Below are 18,742 nucleotides of genomic sequence, written 5' to 3' on the forward strand. Positions count from 1 at the left end.
TTCCTGAGTCTGTGACCCAAGGAGGGAAATGTTGTTTACACAAAGACAATCTATGAACCAATGTTCCAGAAGCAAGCCTTTCTATAATATAGTTAAGAAAATTATTTAAATTCTCTTGCAAAAGAAACACAAATATTAGGAAAATACAAGTATTTATTCTAATATCTATTTTATCAAGTAATAAAAATCATCTGTTGTTGTAGGGTATCTAGCAGAGGAGACTGTATGGACATGGGTTTAAGTTAATAGGAAGTCTTTATTATCAGTCAGTGACCACACTGGGTGTTTGGGATCCCAGTGTAGGTAGCCCCAAGGCTTTCTCAGCGTGAACTTTTAAGCACAAAGAACATATTCTGGGTTGACGTACTTCAGTTAAGAAGAGCAGTTAGCCAGAAGCAGAACTACAAAAGCCAAAAAGCAAGGTTAGTACATTTAGAGACTTTCCCGGAACTACAGACTGACTGATGAATCCATCAGGCCTTTCTTTTCATCTTGGCTGATCTTCATGCTGTTTTATGGCCTAAATGGTACTTCCATCATGGAGTCAGTTGTGTTAAGGTCTGGGGGTCTGTTACACTATGAAGATTATGAAAATATTCTGTTCTTGGGTATGCAGATTGCAAGGCTACCTAACATCTATCAAAAACAACATCAAAATAAAATACAAAGCTTTTCAAATAAAAAAAAGAAAGAAAAAAACTCTTTCTAAATATTTTATTCTTATTCCCATTGAAGTAGGCTTGTACCATAAAAGCAGTTATCTTTCATTCTATAAGTGTCTCAAAATGTGAGTGTTATAAAATCTCATGTAGCTGAGTGTAGTGCTGCATGCCTTTGAAGGCATCACTCCAGAGACAGAGGCAGGCAGATCACTGTAATTTCATAAGTTCAAGGCCAAACTCCAGCATAGTAATTTCCAGATCAACCTGAGTTACACAGTAAAACTCCATCTTAAAAATAAATTATACCTATAAAACTCTCAGTTTTATTTATATAAAGACTACTTTAAAATCCCTTTGAAGCTGTGATACACCTCAGAGATCAACTGTGAAGTCATTAACAGAGGATGCTCTTAACTGCCCAGGTATTTGTTTGGAGTAGGTAAATAAAACAATTGTTGATAAGAGGCCTGAAATAAGAAATATTTCAAAAAATGAGATTCAATTATGATACAGCATCATAATTGATACATATAAACATAAGAAACTTTCAAGTAAAACTCAGATGTATGATGGACCTTTATAAATTGGATCTATCCCTTTATCGACTTAATCTCCACATAAATTTAATGTGCTGAATTTCGTGACCCAAGCACTACTTGCAATTTATGATGAAAGGCATTTATCCGTTCTTTCTGAACTGGCCAGTTCAAGATGCAACGGGATTTAAACATTCCTCTTCGCAAACAGAGTGCATGGTTTAGTTTATAATCTGGAATATCCTGAAGAAAAATCAATATAATTGAATCCAGATTTTGCTCAATAGCTTGCTGAACCGCATGGTGTACCTTGAATCTAAATAGAACATTAAAATGGATAGTTAGATAACTAACATATAGACGCGAAAAGTTAAAAGCTTAGCAATCTAAAATTATTTGTGGAATTTATTTGTACTTTCACTAAAAGTTAGAATTTCCCCCTTAATTTTGTTGCTAAAAATTTTATGAGTTGTCAATGTAGTAATTTTGCAAGTTCGGTTGAAAAATGAGTGCAGACGTAAACATTCATAAAATCCACCTACCTTTTGCACAGAGGGTCTTTTAATAGATGGTATGTTATAACAAAAATGATTTTTCTGCTTCTTTTGATGCTATTAACAATTGCTTCAAGTCCAAGGACGCCTGCTTCAAAGTCCCTTTCTTCTAGGCAGAATTTGAGAGATTGGTCTTGTTCCTCCATTGGGGAGAAGTGTTTCCAAACCCAGTCTCTGTCTTGATGGGCATGAATTATGTATGCCGTATATTCAAACTGTTCAGGCTGTGCTTCGATTTCCTTGAAACCAAGAACCCGATGAACCGAAACATTCCAGTAAAAAGATATCCTCCAGCCCTCAAAGTGAATGAGCAACGCCGTAAGTATAAAAGTCATGAGCACACTGGTATTAATCATGAAGAGGAGTTCAAAGGGGGCACTATCTTTACAGGATGATGTATCAAAGTGCATCACTGGGAAGCCATGATACTGAGGCGGGGTGTTGCAGAGGTAATGAGTCGGTAGCTCAGAGATGTTAGCGTGGGTCTGGTTGATCCAGTTAACAAACCAGGCAATACTTTCACATGTACAATCAAATGGGTTAAAGCGCATATCTAAACTACTCAGGTTCTGAAAAGCCGGCCCAAAAACATTCTTCTCCACTGATGTGATGAGGTTCTTCTGAAGGTTCAATGACCTTAGAGACGTCTGGTCATCAAAAATAGATGGTAGAAGTATGTTTAAATTATTCAATCCTAGATTGATGCTCTTTAGTTCAAACAAGTTCTTGAACACCCCGACTGGGATTTCATCAAAACCGTTAGACTCCAAATTCAGGATGTGGAGGTGAGACAGGCCCTTCAGGAAATTAACAGGACCGCCAGGGTTTGCGTGTTTCCAGAGCCTTGCTAAGTTGTTGTGCTGAAAATCCAGGATTTCTAGATTCTCCAGACCCTCCAACAAGTCCTCATTTATGTTGGCGATGTTGTTGTTGCTTAAGTCCAGAATAGTCAAGTTACGGAGAGGGCGGAAAGGGGAGGGGGAGATTTCCGCATTTTTTAGTGCTACCCTCCTGAGCATCAGTCTCTGAAGACCCGGAACCAGAGCAAAGGAATTGCTAGTCAGTTGGAGGTATTTGTTATAGGACAGGTAGATCTCAAATATACTTCTCAGACCTCTCCACTCCTGGCCTGTGAGTTCTTGATCAATGTCGTTAAGGCCAAGGTCAAGTATCCTGAGTTGGCCCAACCAAGAGAAAGCGCCACCTGCTATTTTTGAGATGTGATTTTTCGTTAAATTGAGTGTGAGCAAAGGAGAATGAGCAAGTGACAAAAACGTTTCATTTGTTACAGTTTGCAAACTTGTGAAAGTTTTGGAAAGACTTAAATACTTCAGACTCGTCAAGCCCGTGAACATATTGCTTTTTGTACCCGGAATATTATTATCGTCCATGTTGAGATATTCCAAATATTTTAGCCACTGAAAAGAAAAATCATCGATCTTGGGGTGAGAAGCAAGGGAAATACTTTGTTTAGTAAATGCTCGCTTCAAATTCAGGTACCTCAGATTGGAAAGTCCATAAAAAGAGCGAGGAGACAAACACTGTATGTTATTGTACTGCAGAGACAGGTACCTGAGGTGTGGGAGCCAAGAGAAGGTATCGTTACCCACATCCCGTAGGCTGTTGTAGGAAAGATCCAGCGACGTGAGATGATGGGTCTGCTTCAGCCCGGAGAAAGTCGCGAGGCTGGTTGCCAGAAGATGGTTGTTAGCCAGAGAGAGATTCTGGATGCTTGTGTTTGAAAGTTCCAAACAGAGCTTCTCCGTGAGGTGGGGGTCTAGTTGGGCGTTGTTCAAAAGGAGAGCGGATAAATTGCCAATTGCATGAAAACACCCTGGAGAAAACTGAAGGTTCAAAACAAACAAACAAACAAACAAACAAAAACGTGATGTAACGTGCTCTGAAGGGCATACTAAAATGCATCTTTGCTCAGTTCACCACATGACTTGGGCAGGGCAGTCCACTCGATCCCTCCAGCGAATGGTTCCTTCTTCACTCCATGCCTGTAACCACTTCCACACCCCCACCCCACCTACACCCACAACCCAGGGTCCTTCCCTAGCTTCCCAGGTAAGGTTGCATCTCCCAGCATTTTGCCTAAACCACACCGAACCCAGTTACATTAAATAAACTATGTGTGAAAACTGTAAAGGGGCAAACCCTGAGTCTGTCTTGGTGACCACTTTCTGGGGCCACATGTAATGAAACAGTGTCATGTATTTTCTCTTCTGGAACTCTAAAGTGGGCTATTGGTTTTGTCTTTCCAGGTTTTCTTCTTACTTTATTTCATGATAGTGTTGATGATAGTGTTTTCAGCGGTCTTCCACTGACTTGTGTTCAGTTTTCAGAAGCCTCTGCTGTCCTGGGACTTGAAGAAGGACTCTAGAGAGGGTGGTAGCCAGAGCTTGCACTTACTGTGAGAACAAAGGGGTTTGGAATTCTCATATGTAGCTTGTAACAAGTGTGGGCTAATGAAGCAAAAAATAACTAGGAATATGAAAAGAGGTGTGCTTTATTGCTTTTTAAAAGGGAGTATTAGAAAAGCAGGCAATTATTAAATTACAGTACATTCGCCTGAACGTTGCTTGCAGACTTGAAAGTTAAGGTGTTTTTTTTTAATTATTAATTGTGTGGGAGATGTTCAATGATAAGACATATATTTTGCCCCCAAGAGTCAGTATTGCATGGGTGTGGAGAGCATAGTCTTAGGTAAGGTACCAGAAAGGCTACCCTGTCACTGGACCTTCTTTGTCTAAATTTACTTTTGTGTAAAAATAAGTTGATTAAGAAGAGCATGTATATACATACAAAATATAGAGAAATCATTTTTACAGTGTTGGTACTGAGTTAAGTGTTCTGAGATTAAGCTGTGGTTGGTGTTCTTATAATTATTCAGAGAGTAATTGTAAATATATATACACAAATACTAGCAATGTTTGTTTCTAATGGTGGACTTTTAAGTGACTTTTGTTAATACTCCTTGTTTATGTATTTTATAAGGTTCTGGCAATAATCGTTCTAACCAGAGAAAATGTATTTTAAAAATAAAGTGAGTAGCATAGACAAATTATTTCCGTTATTATTTCAGGATAATTTTTTCATGGTCTCTCATAGCTGAAAAATAGTTTTATAACTCCCCATATTCTTGTAGCTAGTAAATACCCTAGATGAAGAGTTCCAGGCAGTTAATACCGGCAAGAGAAAGAGCCAGTCTTCCCCAGAGATGAGCCCCTAACTGTTTATCTATACCACATGGTCAGTTCTAAACACATACATATGAGTAATACTCAATGGACTCAAAAGCACCAAACGTGTGTAATATATACATAGATGAGTATGAAAATAGTTCAGCTGAAGATCACGGGCTAAAGAAGAGCAAGGTAACTAAGAAATATTCCATCACAGGGAATTTGTTATACTTAGAACTGCCGTATGCCAAATGCACTACTAAATTCTTTTGCCTCATAGTCCCATCAGGTAGTGTAGGTTTGGAAGGCTGAAGCACAGATCACTTGGATGAGTTACCTCATCACACATTTAAAAACAAAGCCTGCGCAGGAGTGGCTAACCCAAGTAGGCGTGGCTAACCCAAGTAGGCGTGGCTAACCCAAGTCAGGGGCCTGAGCTCTTAACCACCATAGTGTTTTCATTTGTATAGAGATCTCAGGAGGAGGAGTTTGATTTCCACAATATAATTAGGAAACTAAAGTCAGAGTCTTTTCAAAAATCAAAGAACAGCTCTACAATGGCACAGGAACTGGAATTGACCCCATCAAAGGGCAACTTCTCAACTCTTTTTCGATGAAGGTGCCAGTGGCCCCCAAAAGCAAGTGTTGAAGGATGTCTTAAAGACACGGCAGAGCTTATCATTTTATTTCACTGGAAATCCTAAATTCCCATCTGTGCAACACGGGGATTACACACACCTAAGGGTAGCATAGGAAATAATTTCACCTCCACTTCTTACCTCTCTAAGTGGATTGGATGACAAGTCCAACTTTTGTAGAGAAGAATTGCTAAGGAAATCAAGTTCTTCACTTCTTAGTGCAAGGATCTTATTATTCGATAAGAGGAGCTCCTGGAGATCTTCCAGCTGGACCTCAGTTCCCAACTTCGTAGATGATAGGCCGTTATGTGACAGATCTAACTTGATTAAATTCTGAGAGTGAAAGGTAGATACATGCATATGAGAGACAACAGAAGCAACTCCCTCCAAGTGTGTGACTCTTGGAGGTATCCCAAAGGAAAAACTGACTAATTTCTATTATTCGAAAGGGAATAATAACTTTTGTGGCAATTAAAAACACCATCATTGCTACAGTCTTTTCCCCCCATTCTTCCTCAATGTTTGGACCAGTCTGCTGTGGAAAAAATCTCCCCTATACATGGCTGCATAAACAAGACGAGAGAAATGACAATATCAATAGACACGTTACATCAAAGGGGGTAAATTTCAAGGGAACCCATCCCTAGACAAAGTACTACAGGCTATTAATGCCTGCTGGGAGAAGAAAGTTCATCCTCTCCCAGTGATGATGGGCCCCCATATTGGGTTGTCCAATGCAGAGGAGTCAGCCTTGAAGCTATGTACACACAAACAACAAAAACAGATTCAGTGGGTTATATTTCTGTATATTTGTGCGTGCGCGCGCACGCGCGCGCACACACACACACACACACACACACATATGTAACAATGCAAGTCAAAGAGAGGCTATCCATGAAAGTGTTGGGGTCACATGACAGGAATCTGAGGGAAGGTAGCTGGGATGGGTGGGAAGGTAGAAAGTGGGGAGGTGATGTAATTCTATTTCAATTTAAAACAATTAAACAAAAAAAGCCCACCCTTTTTGTAAGGATTTAGTTTCTTCATGAATTAACTTATTTCTTTCACCAAGTTAAAGAATTTAAGCTTATAAATTGATTTACTTATTTATAAGCATTTATTTATGTTATAAAGGATAGCTACGTGGCTTAGTAAACGTAATTCATGAATCTTGGAAACTAGTTACAGAAAAAAGAAGAAAATGCTCATTTAAGAAAACAACACAGCCAGGTGGTGGTGGTGCCTGCCTTTGATCCCAGCACTCAGGAGGCAGAGCCAAGGTGGATCTCTGTGAGTTCGAAGCCAGCCTGATCTACAGAGTGAGATTCAGGACAGGCACCAAAACTACACAGAGAAACCCTGTCTTGAAAAAAAAAAAGGAAGAAAAAGAAAGAAAGAAAGAAAGAAAGGAAGGAAGGAAGGAAGGAAGGAAGGAAGGAAGGGAAAGAAAGGAAGGGAAAAAATGAAGGAAAGAAAAAGAAAGAAAGGAAGGAAGGAAAGGAAGGGAAAAAGGAAGGAAGGAAAGAAAGAGAAAACAACACAACCCCTACAGTTAAGGCTCAGGGAACGTCTTGGAAGAGGGAGAAGGAAGGTTATAAAAGCCAGAGTACCAGGGCATCTGCCTGTAAGCTTCAAATTCAGGCAAAAAGGCAGGAAAACCCTGATGTCTGTTAGGGGAACATCAACTGGAATTTCTATTAAAGAAATAAGACTTTCATATATGCATTAAAAAGAAATGTTTTTCTAGTAATTTCTCTGGTCAGATTTTGAGATCTTTGCATCAAAAGGAATTTCCTGCACACTATGATTTTAGAAGGCTCAAAGACTGGCCAACATATCACTTTATCAATGCTTCTCAGAGCATTTAAAGTAGTACATTATGTCCTCGGCATCTGAGAAGGAGTAAGGCTCAATATTTTATTTGAGGCCACGAAATAAAGAAGATAAGTCGTTTACAAATGTCTTTGGTTTAAAGAAAGCCCTTAAGAGTTGCTGAGGTTACTAGCTAATAACACCTACTTTTCATAGATTTAAAATTCAAGCAAAGCGTTTAAAAGAAGAAGAAGGTGGAAACCTCTGAAAAGGCAATGTTCCAAGCCTTCTTAAACTCCAAAGGGTAGGCAATGTTTAGCCAAAGAGTCTGTTTTACCATTGTATCAACTTGTTATTTTTCTTTAAGCCAGAATTTGGACTCACTGTGTTTCTTACTATGTCACACCCTAAATTCAGCAGCACCATGAGTTTATTTTCTATGTTCCCTACGGGATAGTCAGATGCATTTCTGCTCATGATGTCTCTCTTCTGAGTCCTATTTCAAATGAGGCAATGCAAGAGAGGAAGAGTTCTTAATGTTCCAATTGACATAAGACTGTAATTTTGAGCAGTATTACATCACAGTGCCCACATGCACAGGTGTGCCCCAGCAGTCACGAAGAGGGATTGATCAGCGTTTGTACTCTTATCTTAATAGCTATGAAGACTTTGAGGATTCAGTAACTTGAAAACTCAACTTCATGTAACTTTAGATTGCATTTGCAGTTCTTAGAACAAAATGAACATACTCCTCTTACCTTCTGGTTTTTGAAAGGGTTGCTTTTAATTTTGTGTATTGAGTTAGACATTAGATAGAGTTCCGTCAGGTTCCTGCAGAAGATGAAAGTTTTATCGGAAATCTGCGATAGCTCATTGTGTTGGAGGTTCAAGACTTTCAACAAAGGGAGTGTTGGGCACAGTCCTGGCTCCAGTTTTGAAATGGAGTTAAATCCCGCATCCAAGATAGTAAGTTGGCTGTATCTTGTAAAATTGGTCGGTGGTAAGCCTCTGAGTTGGTTGTGGGTAAGATTCAACACCGTTATGTTAGCAGGAAGGTCATCAGGTATGTGTGTCAGCTTCAAATGGCTGCAGTCAGCTACTTCGTGTCTCACAGTGCACTGGTTTGTGGAAGATGCACAAAGAACCCACAGGGACAAAAGTCCCCCCAAGGAGTGTATTAGATAGGATGAACACTGTTTCATGATTCTGTCCTATAAAAGAAATATAAAAAAGCACTGGCTTTTACCATGCTCCTGCATCCTTTGGTATATTCTTTTAAAATATATAAATCTATAAAAGATCTTTTAATAATTTTTACACCATGCAAGTATATATTATATAATTAATGCACCAAACAGAAATAATTCAAATAACACCAGTAAGTGAAATAAACTGCAGATACTTCTTCCTCATTCGTCACACCACCATTAAGATAAGGAACTCAAGCATGCCATTTCCTTACAACTATGGTTATTTTATCTATTGTTATATTTACTATTTTTAAAACTATCTCTAAGTCAGTCAACTCCAGACAAAAGTCTCCTCTTGAAATTATTTTTTATCAACACAGAATAATTATATACACTTATGGAATACAGTAACTATTTCAGTATGTATATGATGCATAATGAGCAGACCAAAGTGATTTTCATGTTTATAGCTTCAAATATTTATCAGTTCCTTATGTTGGGAACATTTGAAATCCTTTCTTAGTAGCCATTTTGAAATATACAATTAATCACTTTTTTTTTTTTTGTGGTTTTTCGAGACAGGGTTTCTCTGTGTAGCTTTGCGCCTTTCCTGGAACTCGCTTTGGAGACCAGGCTGGCCTTGAACTCACAGAGATCCGCCTGGCTCTGCCTCCCGAGTGCTGGGATTAAAGGCGTGCGCCACCACCGCCCGGCCAATTAATCACTTTTAACCAAAGTAATCCAAGTCATTCTTCTATTTCAGCTACACTCCTGCATTTGTTAGTCACCTTCTTTTCCTTTGTCTTCCTGCACTCTTTTTAACCTCCAGTAACCACAGCTTTATAATTCTACAAGTTCATCTTTCACAGGAAAAAAAATGTGATTTTTTTGTCTTCCTTTGTCTGGTATATTTCACTGGTCATAATATCCTCAGGCTCATCCATGTAGTTACTGATCTGAAGCAATTTTGTCCCACTCTAAATGTTAGGAGTTTAATTATACCATTCTCTTATTTTCTTTACTAGTTTTCTATAGTTATGTTTATCTTCACCGAATATAGTGTTGCATTCATAATTTAAAAGACTTTACCTGTAGTGATATTTTATTTGTGCGCCACAATAAAGCTTATCTGGGGATCAGAGAACAGAGCCAGCCACTATATTAAACATAGAGGTCAGGCAGTGATAGCACACACCTTTAATCCTAGCATTCAGGAGGCAAAGATGCCCCTGGATCTCTGGGAGTTCAAGGTCACACTGGGAACAGAGCCAAATGTGGTGGCACACACCTTTAATCCCAGCCCTAGTTGACCATAGAGGTCTAGAGGTCTGTACAGACAGATAGGAAGTGATAGAGCTGGGCAGAAAGAAGTGATAGAGCTGGGCAGAAAGAAGAAGTGCTATAGCTGGGCAGAGAGAAGAAGTAAGATGGCAGGGCACAGAAAGGTATATAAGGCAAGAATATACAGGAAGTAGCTCTCTCTTGGGCTGAGGCTTGCCTAGTGGTAAGAACTCATGGCTGGCTTGTTTTATCCCTCTGATCTTTCAACTTTCACCCCAATATCTGGCTCCAGATTTTTTATCAATAAGACCATTTAGCAATTTGTGTTACATTTACATAAAACTATATTTCTTCATCTACTGATGACACAGTATTCCTTGATGCCTTACTTGGTGACACAGGGGATGCATGCTCTTCTGTCTTTACCACATCTCTCCATCCTTAAATTCCTGTAACTGTTAGTATAGCACCAGTTGATATTGCTAAGATATGAAATGTTAGGGTTTTTGGTCTGTATCTATGAGTAAGCATGAAAAAAATTTTATTTCGATTAATTAGAAAAAGCAAAGGCTGAGAAATCTCATTCATAATTTGATGTTTGTATCAGTCAATATTCACTGAAGAATCAGTGAAACTTAGAGGAACACAGTGAAGGGAGTAGACAGACCGTGGAATAACACGACCTGCGTTCTGATAATGGTGCTTCTGTTTTGTAGCTTTGGACAAGTTAATCCATTTCTCAGATCTAGCTGAAGTTCTCCACAGGTAACTGTGAGGACCAAAGGAGATACACTGAGTTGATCCTCTGGTTCTCAGGATAAGCAATGTAATACTAAAACCATTATTCAGGCAAAGTAATAGCACTGGGAGTTAAGAGCATATGATTTTTTTTTCAAATTCAAACATTTTTGCAAGTTTTTATTTATATTTTGAGAGCACAGGATTATAGCTATGCTCTATGTTTAATATTTTACTTTATAATGAAAAGCCCAAATTTCTCACGAGATACTCACAGCTGAGCACTGGACAAGAGCATAGCAGTAGAAACTCTAAAGTGTGGAGAATTTGGACTGTGAGGGACTCAGAAAGAGACACAAAGCTGCTCATTAATTCACACTGGTGGAGCATGAATTGCAGGTGGCTCCCCTCACAGTTTGTGACAACCTGCATTGTTCCCAAACAGTGACAAAGGACCATCTGCAGAGTCTAGAGTCTTTTCAAACTGCTTTTGGTTTTCCTTTAAAAATTAAACAGAAAATTTTGGGTTCTGAGATGCCCTTGGGTTGTTTTTTGGTAGTATTTGCTTTAAGAATGAAAAGAAATGAGTTGAAGTATTACTGACAAAATTCAAAGGCCTTTGAAAGTTTGATCTTTGGTCTTTTTGCCTTCAATAACTTTGATACATGGGTTATCTGGAATACAGTCTTCTTTTTTTTATTTTTATTAGCATATATTAATTGAACAAAGTAATGAGCTTTGTTATGCTTTTTCATACAGGAATATAAACCTTAAATACATATCACAAGACTAGAGACATGGCTTAGCAACTAAAAGTACTTTCTGTTCTTCTAAAAGATCCGGGTTCAATTCCCAGCATCCACATGGTAGCTCACAATCATTTGTAACTCCAGTTTTAGGGGATCTCCATTCTATTCTGGCCTTCATGTGCACCAAGGCATGTACATAGTACAAATATACACATGTAGGAAAAACACTCATAAAAATAAAAATAAATTTAAAAATACATTTCACACAAAACCATGAAGCATCATCTCCGTGTCTCTTTACTCTCCAACATTGCTAATAGGTCTGATACACATCCGATTTTTCCTCCTTTATATAATCTTTTTTCTTAACAGTTTCTCTTTATACATTTTAGTGTCTTTTCTTTAAAGGTGGTAGTTTGGAATTTCACAAGGATATTTCAAGTTATGTCTTTCCTCCAAAATGTGTCTATTGTTACGGGTTTCAGTCTGAAGGTTCATGTTTTCCCTCAACTTTTATAGTTTTTTTCTATGATAATTTCCTTTCCTACACTTTCTATATTCTCTCCTTTGGAACTGCTTTCAAGCAGATATTGGCCATCCTGTGTAATCCTGTCCTCCATTTCAAGTTTTGCATTTTCCTTCTTCTACCTTTCTATTTCATATTCTTAGATATAAGCTTATCTTTGCACATGAGGCCTACCCTGATTGATTTTCATTTTAGCAATTATATTTTAAATGTGTACAAAACAGTGCACAAATCATAAATGTACAAATTATTGAATTTTCATAAATGAGTATATCACTGGAATTGCTTATTCAAATCAAGAAACAAAAGTTTCTCCAGTGCTTTAGAAATCTGTCATGCCTACCCCATGAATTCTTCATTCTTCCTAAACACAAACAATGCTATTTCCTACACAAAGGTTACCTGCCTTTGTATCAAGTATTAATAAAAGCTTACATTACACCAGTCCCTCATTAGCATGGTTTACATTCTACAGTTTCAATTACTTGTGGCAGCCATGATGCAAAATATTACTACAATGCAATGAGGAATTAGGGCATTTTTAGGGAGAAAGACAGAGACAGACAGAGACAGACAGAGACAGGAAGACAGAGAGACTGAACAGCCATATAACTTTTACCAGACTATAATATCAAAAATGGGTCTATCGTTAAACTTCACCATAGGCATGAATGTACAGGTAAATTGGTATATGTAGGGTTGGATACTCCTAATGCTCTCAGGCGCTCACTGTGGTCCTAGAACACATTTGCTGCGGGATGTTCTCTATGCTGTGAATGTGTTGCTCTGATTGGTTAATAAATAAAGTGCTGATTGGCCAGGAGCCAGGCAGGAAGTATAGGCAGGACAAAGAGAGAGGAGAAGAGGAGAAGTCTGGGAAGTGGAAGGCCTTATAAGGCAGAGAGACGCTGCCAGCTGCTGCCATGAGAAGATGTTAAGATACCGGTAAGCCACGAACCACGTGGCAACTTATAGATTAATAGAAATGGGTTAATTTAAGATATAAGAACAGCTAGCAAGAAGCCTGAGCCATTAGACCAAAGAGTTTAAATAACATAAGCATCTGTATGTTTATTTTATAAGTGGACTGCGGGACTGCGAGGACTTGGTAGGGCCCAGAGAAACTCTCCAGCTACACACATTCCCATGGCTAACGGGGATAATGTGTGTATCATTCTGTGATCCATCATTCTTTTCTTTGCTCCATATGAGGTTTGTAAGATGTATCTACATCTCATCATGTCTTGACATTTGTCATTTTTGTTGCTGTAAAATGCTCCCTTGTATATAGATATCTTAAGGTCAACAAATTCCCAAAAATTTGAATAAAAATTCTTAAATAGGGCCAGATACAGTATCTTATATCTTTAATCCCAGCAGCACTTTGGAGGCAGAAGCAGGTAGATCTCTGTGAGTTTGAGGCCAGTCTAGCCTACAAGGTAATTTCTAGGCCAACGAACTACAAAGTAAGACCTTGTCTCAAAACAAAACGAGCAAAAAAGAGAAGCAAAAAAGTGTTCTTAAATATTCTAGACAATCCAAAGAATTTTACAATGAATATGCTTGTGTTAAAACAGATATAATGATCTATCCAAATACCTGTATCATCAGCTCCCAAACATGTACCACAAACATCAGTCTTCCCCCTCAACAGATTACTTTCTCATCAATAGTTTCAGCATTTTTATGCAGAATTTGTTATCCAATGTAAATTTTTACATAATAAAATGCAAGCATTTTAAGTATACATTCTCTGACTTTTGGCAAATGCATAAATCTGTGTAACTCAAATCCAGAGAATTCCTCTGTCTCCTTCCCAGTTAATTTCCACCATTACTCCCAGAAGCAACCACTGCTATCTCTACAGATTATTCTCATAACCTCAGAGGATGGAGCCTAACCCATTCTCATACATATGGCTGCCTTTATTTGGTGCATTAATTTTGAAATTTACCTGCAATATGTGTTTCAATAACTGGACTCCCCATTCCCTCAAAGTATACAGTTCATGCCCCGTCAGTGATCATATGATATTTACTACTTGTTTTATACATATGTACCTATCATAAAGTTTGCATTACACATTAGTTGTCAAAGTAAGAGACAGACAACTAACAAGTTTTCCTCCTAGTACCATAAGGTTTTCTCTCCCCTACTTACCAGATTATGGGTACAATCCCTGTAAGGTATTCCAGTCTTTGTTTAGGTGATATCTACCTCTCTGGAAAGGCTGTGAATAGAAATTAGAATTACTGAGGACTAATGGACTTACAAACTGTATCTCTGAGTAACTGAACAACATTCCCAATCTGAAAACATTCTTCATTGAGAGAAAAAAAAATCCACTAAGTGTTAATGAAGCAGGATGTATGAAAAAAAGAAATCATGGATAAAATGTTAGGAAATTCAGAATGCTACCCCCCCACACACACACACACATGCACGCACACACACAGACTCACAGTCACACACAGAGAGGTGGGGTACAAATGCTAAACATTTTGTAAGGTGACCATATCATTAATTACTTCCAAAGGAAAGAGATCCGTTTTTATAAATAACTTTTCATCAGTAACATGAGTTAATAGGTAGCAATCAAGGAAAGCTTCTAGAACATTTGGAAAAAAGTATGTTAAATTCCAAACCCCGCAGTCAGCTAAACAACTAAGACAGAAGGAAACAGTAGTTTGACACCGGGAGATCCATTTCAATCAAACAAACAAAAATACGTGAAAGTATGAAATGAGAATGAAGAACAAGTTACCACTGAATGGTTCTTAAAGAGAGGCAGGGGAAGAGTAGGAGAGAGAAGACCTTGCATTTGGGGAAGCATTTTTGAAGGCACACAGAATTCTGTTTCTTCATTCGAGGGAAAGACTGCACTCTAATATGACTAAGGCAGAGAGTGAATACCTGGGGTTAGGCACGATTTATGATTTGGTTTATAAACATGTCACTATCTTTTTCTAAGTTAATACACCAGCACCTACATACAGAAACATATCAAAACATAACATTATAGAGTCAGAGAAACAACTGCCATATGTGGAAGGTTGACTATTCTTCCCCATCTAGTCCATAATATTGCAGCCTGTTTTCCAACCTTACAATACAACTTCCTGAACAGCCTACCTCCTCTCCCACCGCCCTCTTTTATTCTGGAATAGGAAGCCAGCTCTAGTTCCTAGAAACATCGGAGAATTCTTTCTTTCTCAAGCACATTATCATAAAATGTCAGCTCCCCACAGCCAACTAAATAGAAGAAAAGAGTTTTTAACTTTGTAGGATTTTGTTTCTTTAAGGAAAAGGTGCATTTTTTTTTAAAAAAAATAGCATTTTAATTTCTAATATAATCTTTTTACTTAATCTTTGAGAATTTCATACTGTATACTACATATATACATATATTTTTATTGCATTTATTACTTACTCCCCCTGCACACCCCAGAGCCACCTTCACCCCCCTTTTTAAAGGCCTATTACAAAATCCCCCTGGAAGCTTTAATATGCCTTTCCAAGAACAGAAGTCTACAGAGGAAATACTTTTTGTTTTAATTGCTTCATAAAATTGTTGTTTTACCACAAAAGTCAGATTTGATTTTGTGGCTATAAATTTGCATTTGGCATTACGATGCATTTCTCCCCTCATACCTGTACCATCTATCTTCTTTTGTTGTGTGATTCTGACACAGTTTCACTCCCCAGATGGGAGACAGGTGGATTAACGTCAAAAGCCAAGAGCATTCTGATTTTATTCAGCCAGAGATCCTGCATCCCCTTATAGTTTTCATTCAGAGGTTTTGTTTTTTGTTTTTTTTTTTTTCAGTCAGACGTTTCCTTCAAACCTGAAAGTGAAACTTAAGGTAAAGAAAGAAAAGAAAAGAAAAAGAGAAAGCTTAGCATATCTGGTATAACACAGGATATTATCAGTGAAATTGTTAAACTGTTACCTTTTTTGTTGTTTCTTTTTCGTGACCTCCTGGAATTCATTGAAATGGTCATGAATTGAACTTTAGGCAGAAAGATCTAAGAGGAGGAACCTGCGGCAGCCTGTGGGTGGAACTCTGGAAGTTAATGAGTTCAGGACTTCTGAGCCAAGCCCTTTCTCCGTGGTGGGTTGCAGATCCTTGCAAAACTGTCAGATTTGAGTAGTGTGTGGTCAAAGGCTTGGGACTGGGGGTGAGAGTGGAGTTGGGGGACTGGGGTTGTGTGAGAGGACAGCAGGGCAGGGGATAAGGGAAACGGGGGGGGGGGGGGGCGTGCCTAAGCAAAGTGAAAGTCATTCAGTCACTTACTTGACTTTATTTTCTTTGCAACCTTGCAAAATGAGTAAAGTTGAACTTAATCTCTAGGTCACACTGGGCTTCCAGTTTTCCAGCAGGAAAAGTTGAGGACATTCAGGGCACAGGAAGTGGCCTTGTCTCAAAAGCAATAAGGGAACTCCCAGAAACAACAAGGAAAAAACAAAAGGGAGTGGTGTGGGGAGGGAAGTCTGGAGGGAGGTCAGAAGGAACAGAGGGAGAGAGGGAGGGAGGGAGGGAGGGCAGAATTCTTCCAACACTGGCTGTCACAAAGAGCCCTTCTTGCTCAAGCAGACCCAGTTCCCCACAGTATCCACAAGTTGGACGTCAGTTGGCATCAAACAGGTTTACTCCAAGGCGAGCTCAGAATAACTCTTTTCTTCTCAATTAGCTTTGAGGACTCAAGTTGGTTAAAGAAGTGTGATTGCAAGGGAATGAACTCAATTTCCTTTTCATTACAGACGCACAATGAAAAAAAAAAAAAAAAACAACCAGATTGATATGTAGTAAAAATGTAATAAAGTATACAAGAAACAGAGAGAACACCTAACCTGATCCTCTTGATTTGAAACCTAGAGAGGGGGTGCTTAAGGACTTGCCACAAGTTACTACAGTGGTTCCTTTTGTCAACTAGTAATAAAACAGCTCTGGGTGGAGGTCAAAGTGAATAAGGTGAATGGATGCAGAACTGAAAGCAAGAAGTAAGTTCTGCATTTTGGTGCAAATGGCCATTCCCAGGGTCCAGTTGGTTACACCTGTGATTACTGGGCATACGATTGCACTCTTCTGACTTTGAGTTGTAACATCTTTAGTTCAGCACCATAAACAGTTGTCCTTAGTAAATAATTGTCCCCTACATTTACCCATCTGGATGCCAACATTATTAATAGCATCGACAAGAGTTCTTTGAAAACAGGACGAGCTGCATTTTTGTACTATACGTCTCTAGTCACTATTCCACGATAGAGCATTACTCTTGCTAGCCTCTGAAGAGCTAGCCGCCTTCTCAGGATTCGGCCATTGCATGGTCCTCTCCTGCACTGACTCAGCTCCGCTATCTGACTAACTTTGACCAAGTGGCTGTCAGCATGAAGCAAAGTTTGATTCTGAATCGATTACTAAGGCCTGAAAAGGGCTCGAGTATTTGAGACTCATCTTCTTGGAATGCCAACTTCTCTTAGCCTTTTTTGGAATTGGGTTGCTGTTCAATAAGAAGCCTAGATTAGCTGTGCTATGGATGTGTGGAAGGGAACGAAGAACACTCTCCCTGAGCACCGGGGAGGCAGCTAATATCAACTCTCTGGATGCATGGGAGACAACTCTCCAATCCGCATCAACTTTCTGCAGCTAACGTCACTTGGAGAAATGACCTTCTTCAACAAGTCCTGTCAGCATTGCAGAAAAGCTATAAAACGCATTGCTACCATTTTACAGTTTAGAAATGAAGAGATGGGCGATGCCTCATTAGATAAGTAAAATATACTTCCTCTATACTCTCTTGTACTTTATGATTTTTTACAGATATGTTAGGTTAGCTATAATGTTGGTTGACTAGTAAATGGCTTTAAATAAATAATTATTTATTTTCTTTTTCAAGTGTATATGTTTTGGAATGTGTGTGTGTGTATATTGGGGGATGCGTATGCACATGTACACACATGGAAATCGAGGCCTGAGGTTGGTTTGGGGTATTTTCCTTGATTGTTCTACACTTTATTCATTGAAGCAGGGTCTCTCAGCTGAACCTGGAACTCATTACTACTGCTAGCCTAGCTGGCCAGCCTGCTCTGGATATCTCATGTCCATCTTCTGAGCCCTAGAATCATAAGACAAGCCCCTTTATCCACCGACCATTTACCTGGGTTCTGGGAATTCCAAATGTGATCGTTGAGCATCCTTATGTGGGAGGCATTTTGACTGCTGGGCTACCCTCCCCAGTAACTCAAAATCAAAAGTATTAACTATTAATTGGAAATTACATTGTGAATATAGGCTACAGAACTCAGATTGGATAGAAAGGATGAATAAAACTCTTGAGGAGACTGACCAAATAGGTCCTGGAAACTGGTCAACATCCCCTTCTTCCTCCTCAAGACCTTACCAGGAGAAGCTTACTCCTCTTAAAGTTATGTTTGGGAGACCACTTCCCATCCTCCCCAAACTCAGAGATAGCCTCCAGGCAGAAATGTCTACTCACTCACGTCTCAAGTCCTTGTGGACTTTGCAGGAAGCTTGCCAAGCTATTGACCAGACTATGAAGGGAATCCTACTATCTCCCATCTCTGAACCCCCACTACTAGCCCCAACCAGAAGACTTGATTTGGTAAAGAAGATCCGCACCCAGACTCTGGAACCTTCCTGGAAGGGACCCTACCCAATTATCCTCACCATTCCAGCTGAAGTGAAAGTGGTTGGTGTCATCCCTTGGATCCATCTCTCCCAATTATGAAAAGGCCACTGAGGATGATGACCTATGGACTGTCACTCAGACTTCAGACCCCTTAAAAATAAGACTGTAACCCGGAACACGATTTTCATCTTTTTACTCTCTTTCAGTATGGGAATGA

General features: G+C 39.0%; 1 protein-coding gene across 1 annotated transcript; it reads right to left on the reverse strand.

Moving 5' to 3' along the window:
• Positions 1-236: 236 nt before the first annotated feature.
• On the reverse strand, positions 237-15,687 carry Tlr3 (toll like receptor 3). The gene is made up of 6 exons (XM_059244581.1): positions 15,526-15,687; positions 14,035-14,104; positions 8,149-8,601; positions 5,720-5,911; positions 1,741-3,596; positions 237-1,514 (listed from the first exon to the last, which is right to left on the reverse strand). The coding sequence occupies exons 3-6, from the start codon at positions 8,590-8,592 to the stop codon at positions 1,286-1,288; spliced, it is 2,721 nt and encodes a 906-aa protein (XP_059100564.1). The 5' UTR covers positions 8,593-8,601; positions 14,035-14,104; positions 15,526-15,687; the 3' UTR covers positions 237-1,285.
• Positions 15,688-18,742: the final 3,055 nt, after the last annotated feature.

The sequence above is a fragment of the Peromyscus eremicus genome, chromosome 17 (genome assembly GCF_949786415.1).
Source record: "Peromyscus eremicus chromosome 17, PerEre_H2_v1, whole genome shotgun sequence".
In the NCBI taxonomy this organism is placed as follows: Eukaryota; Metazoa; Chordata; class Mammalia; order Rodentia; family Cricetidae; genus Peromyscus; species Peromyscus eremicus.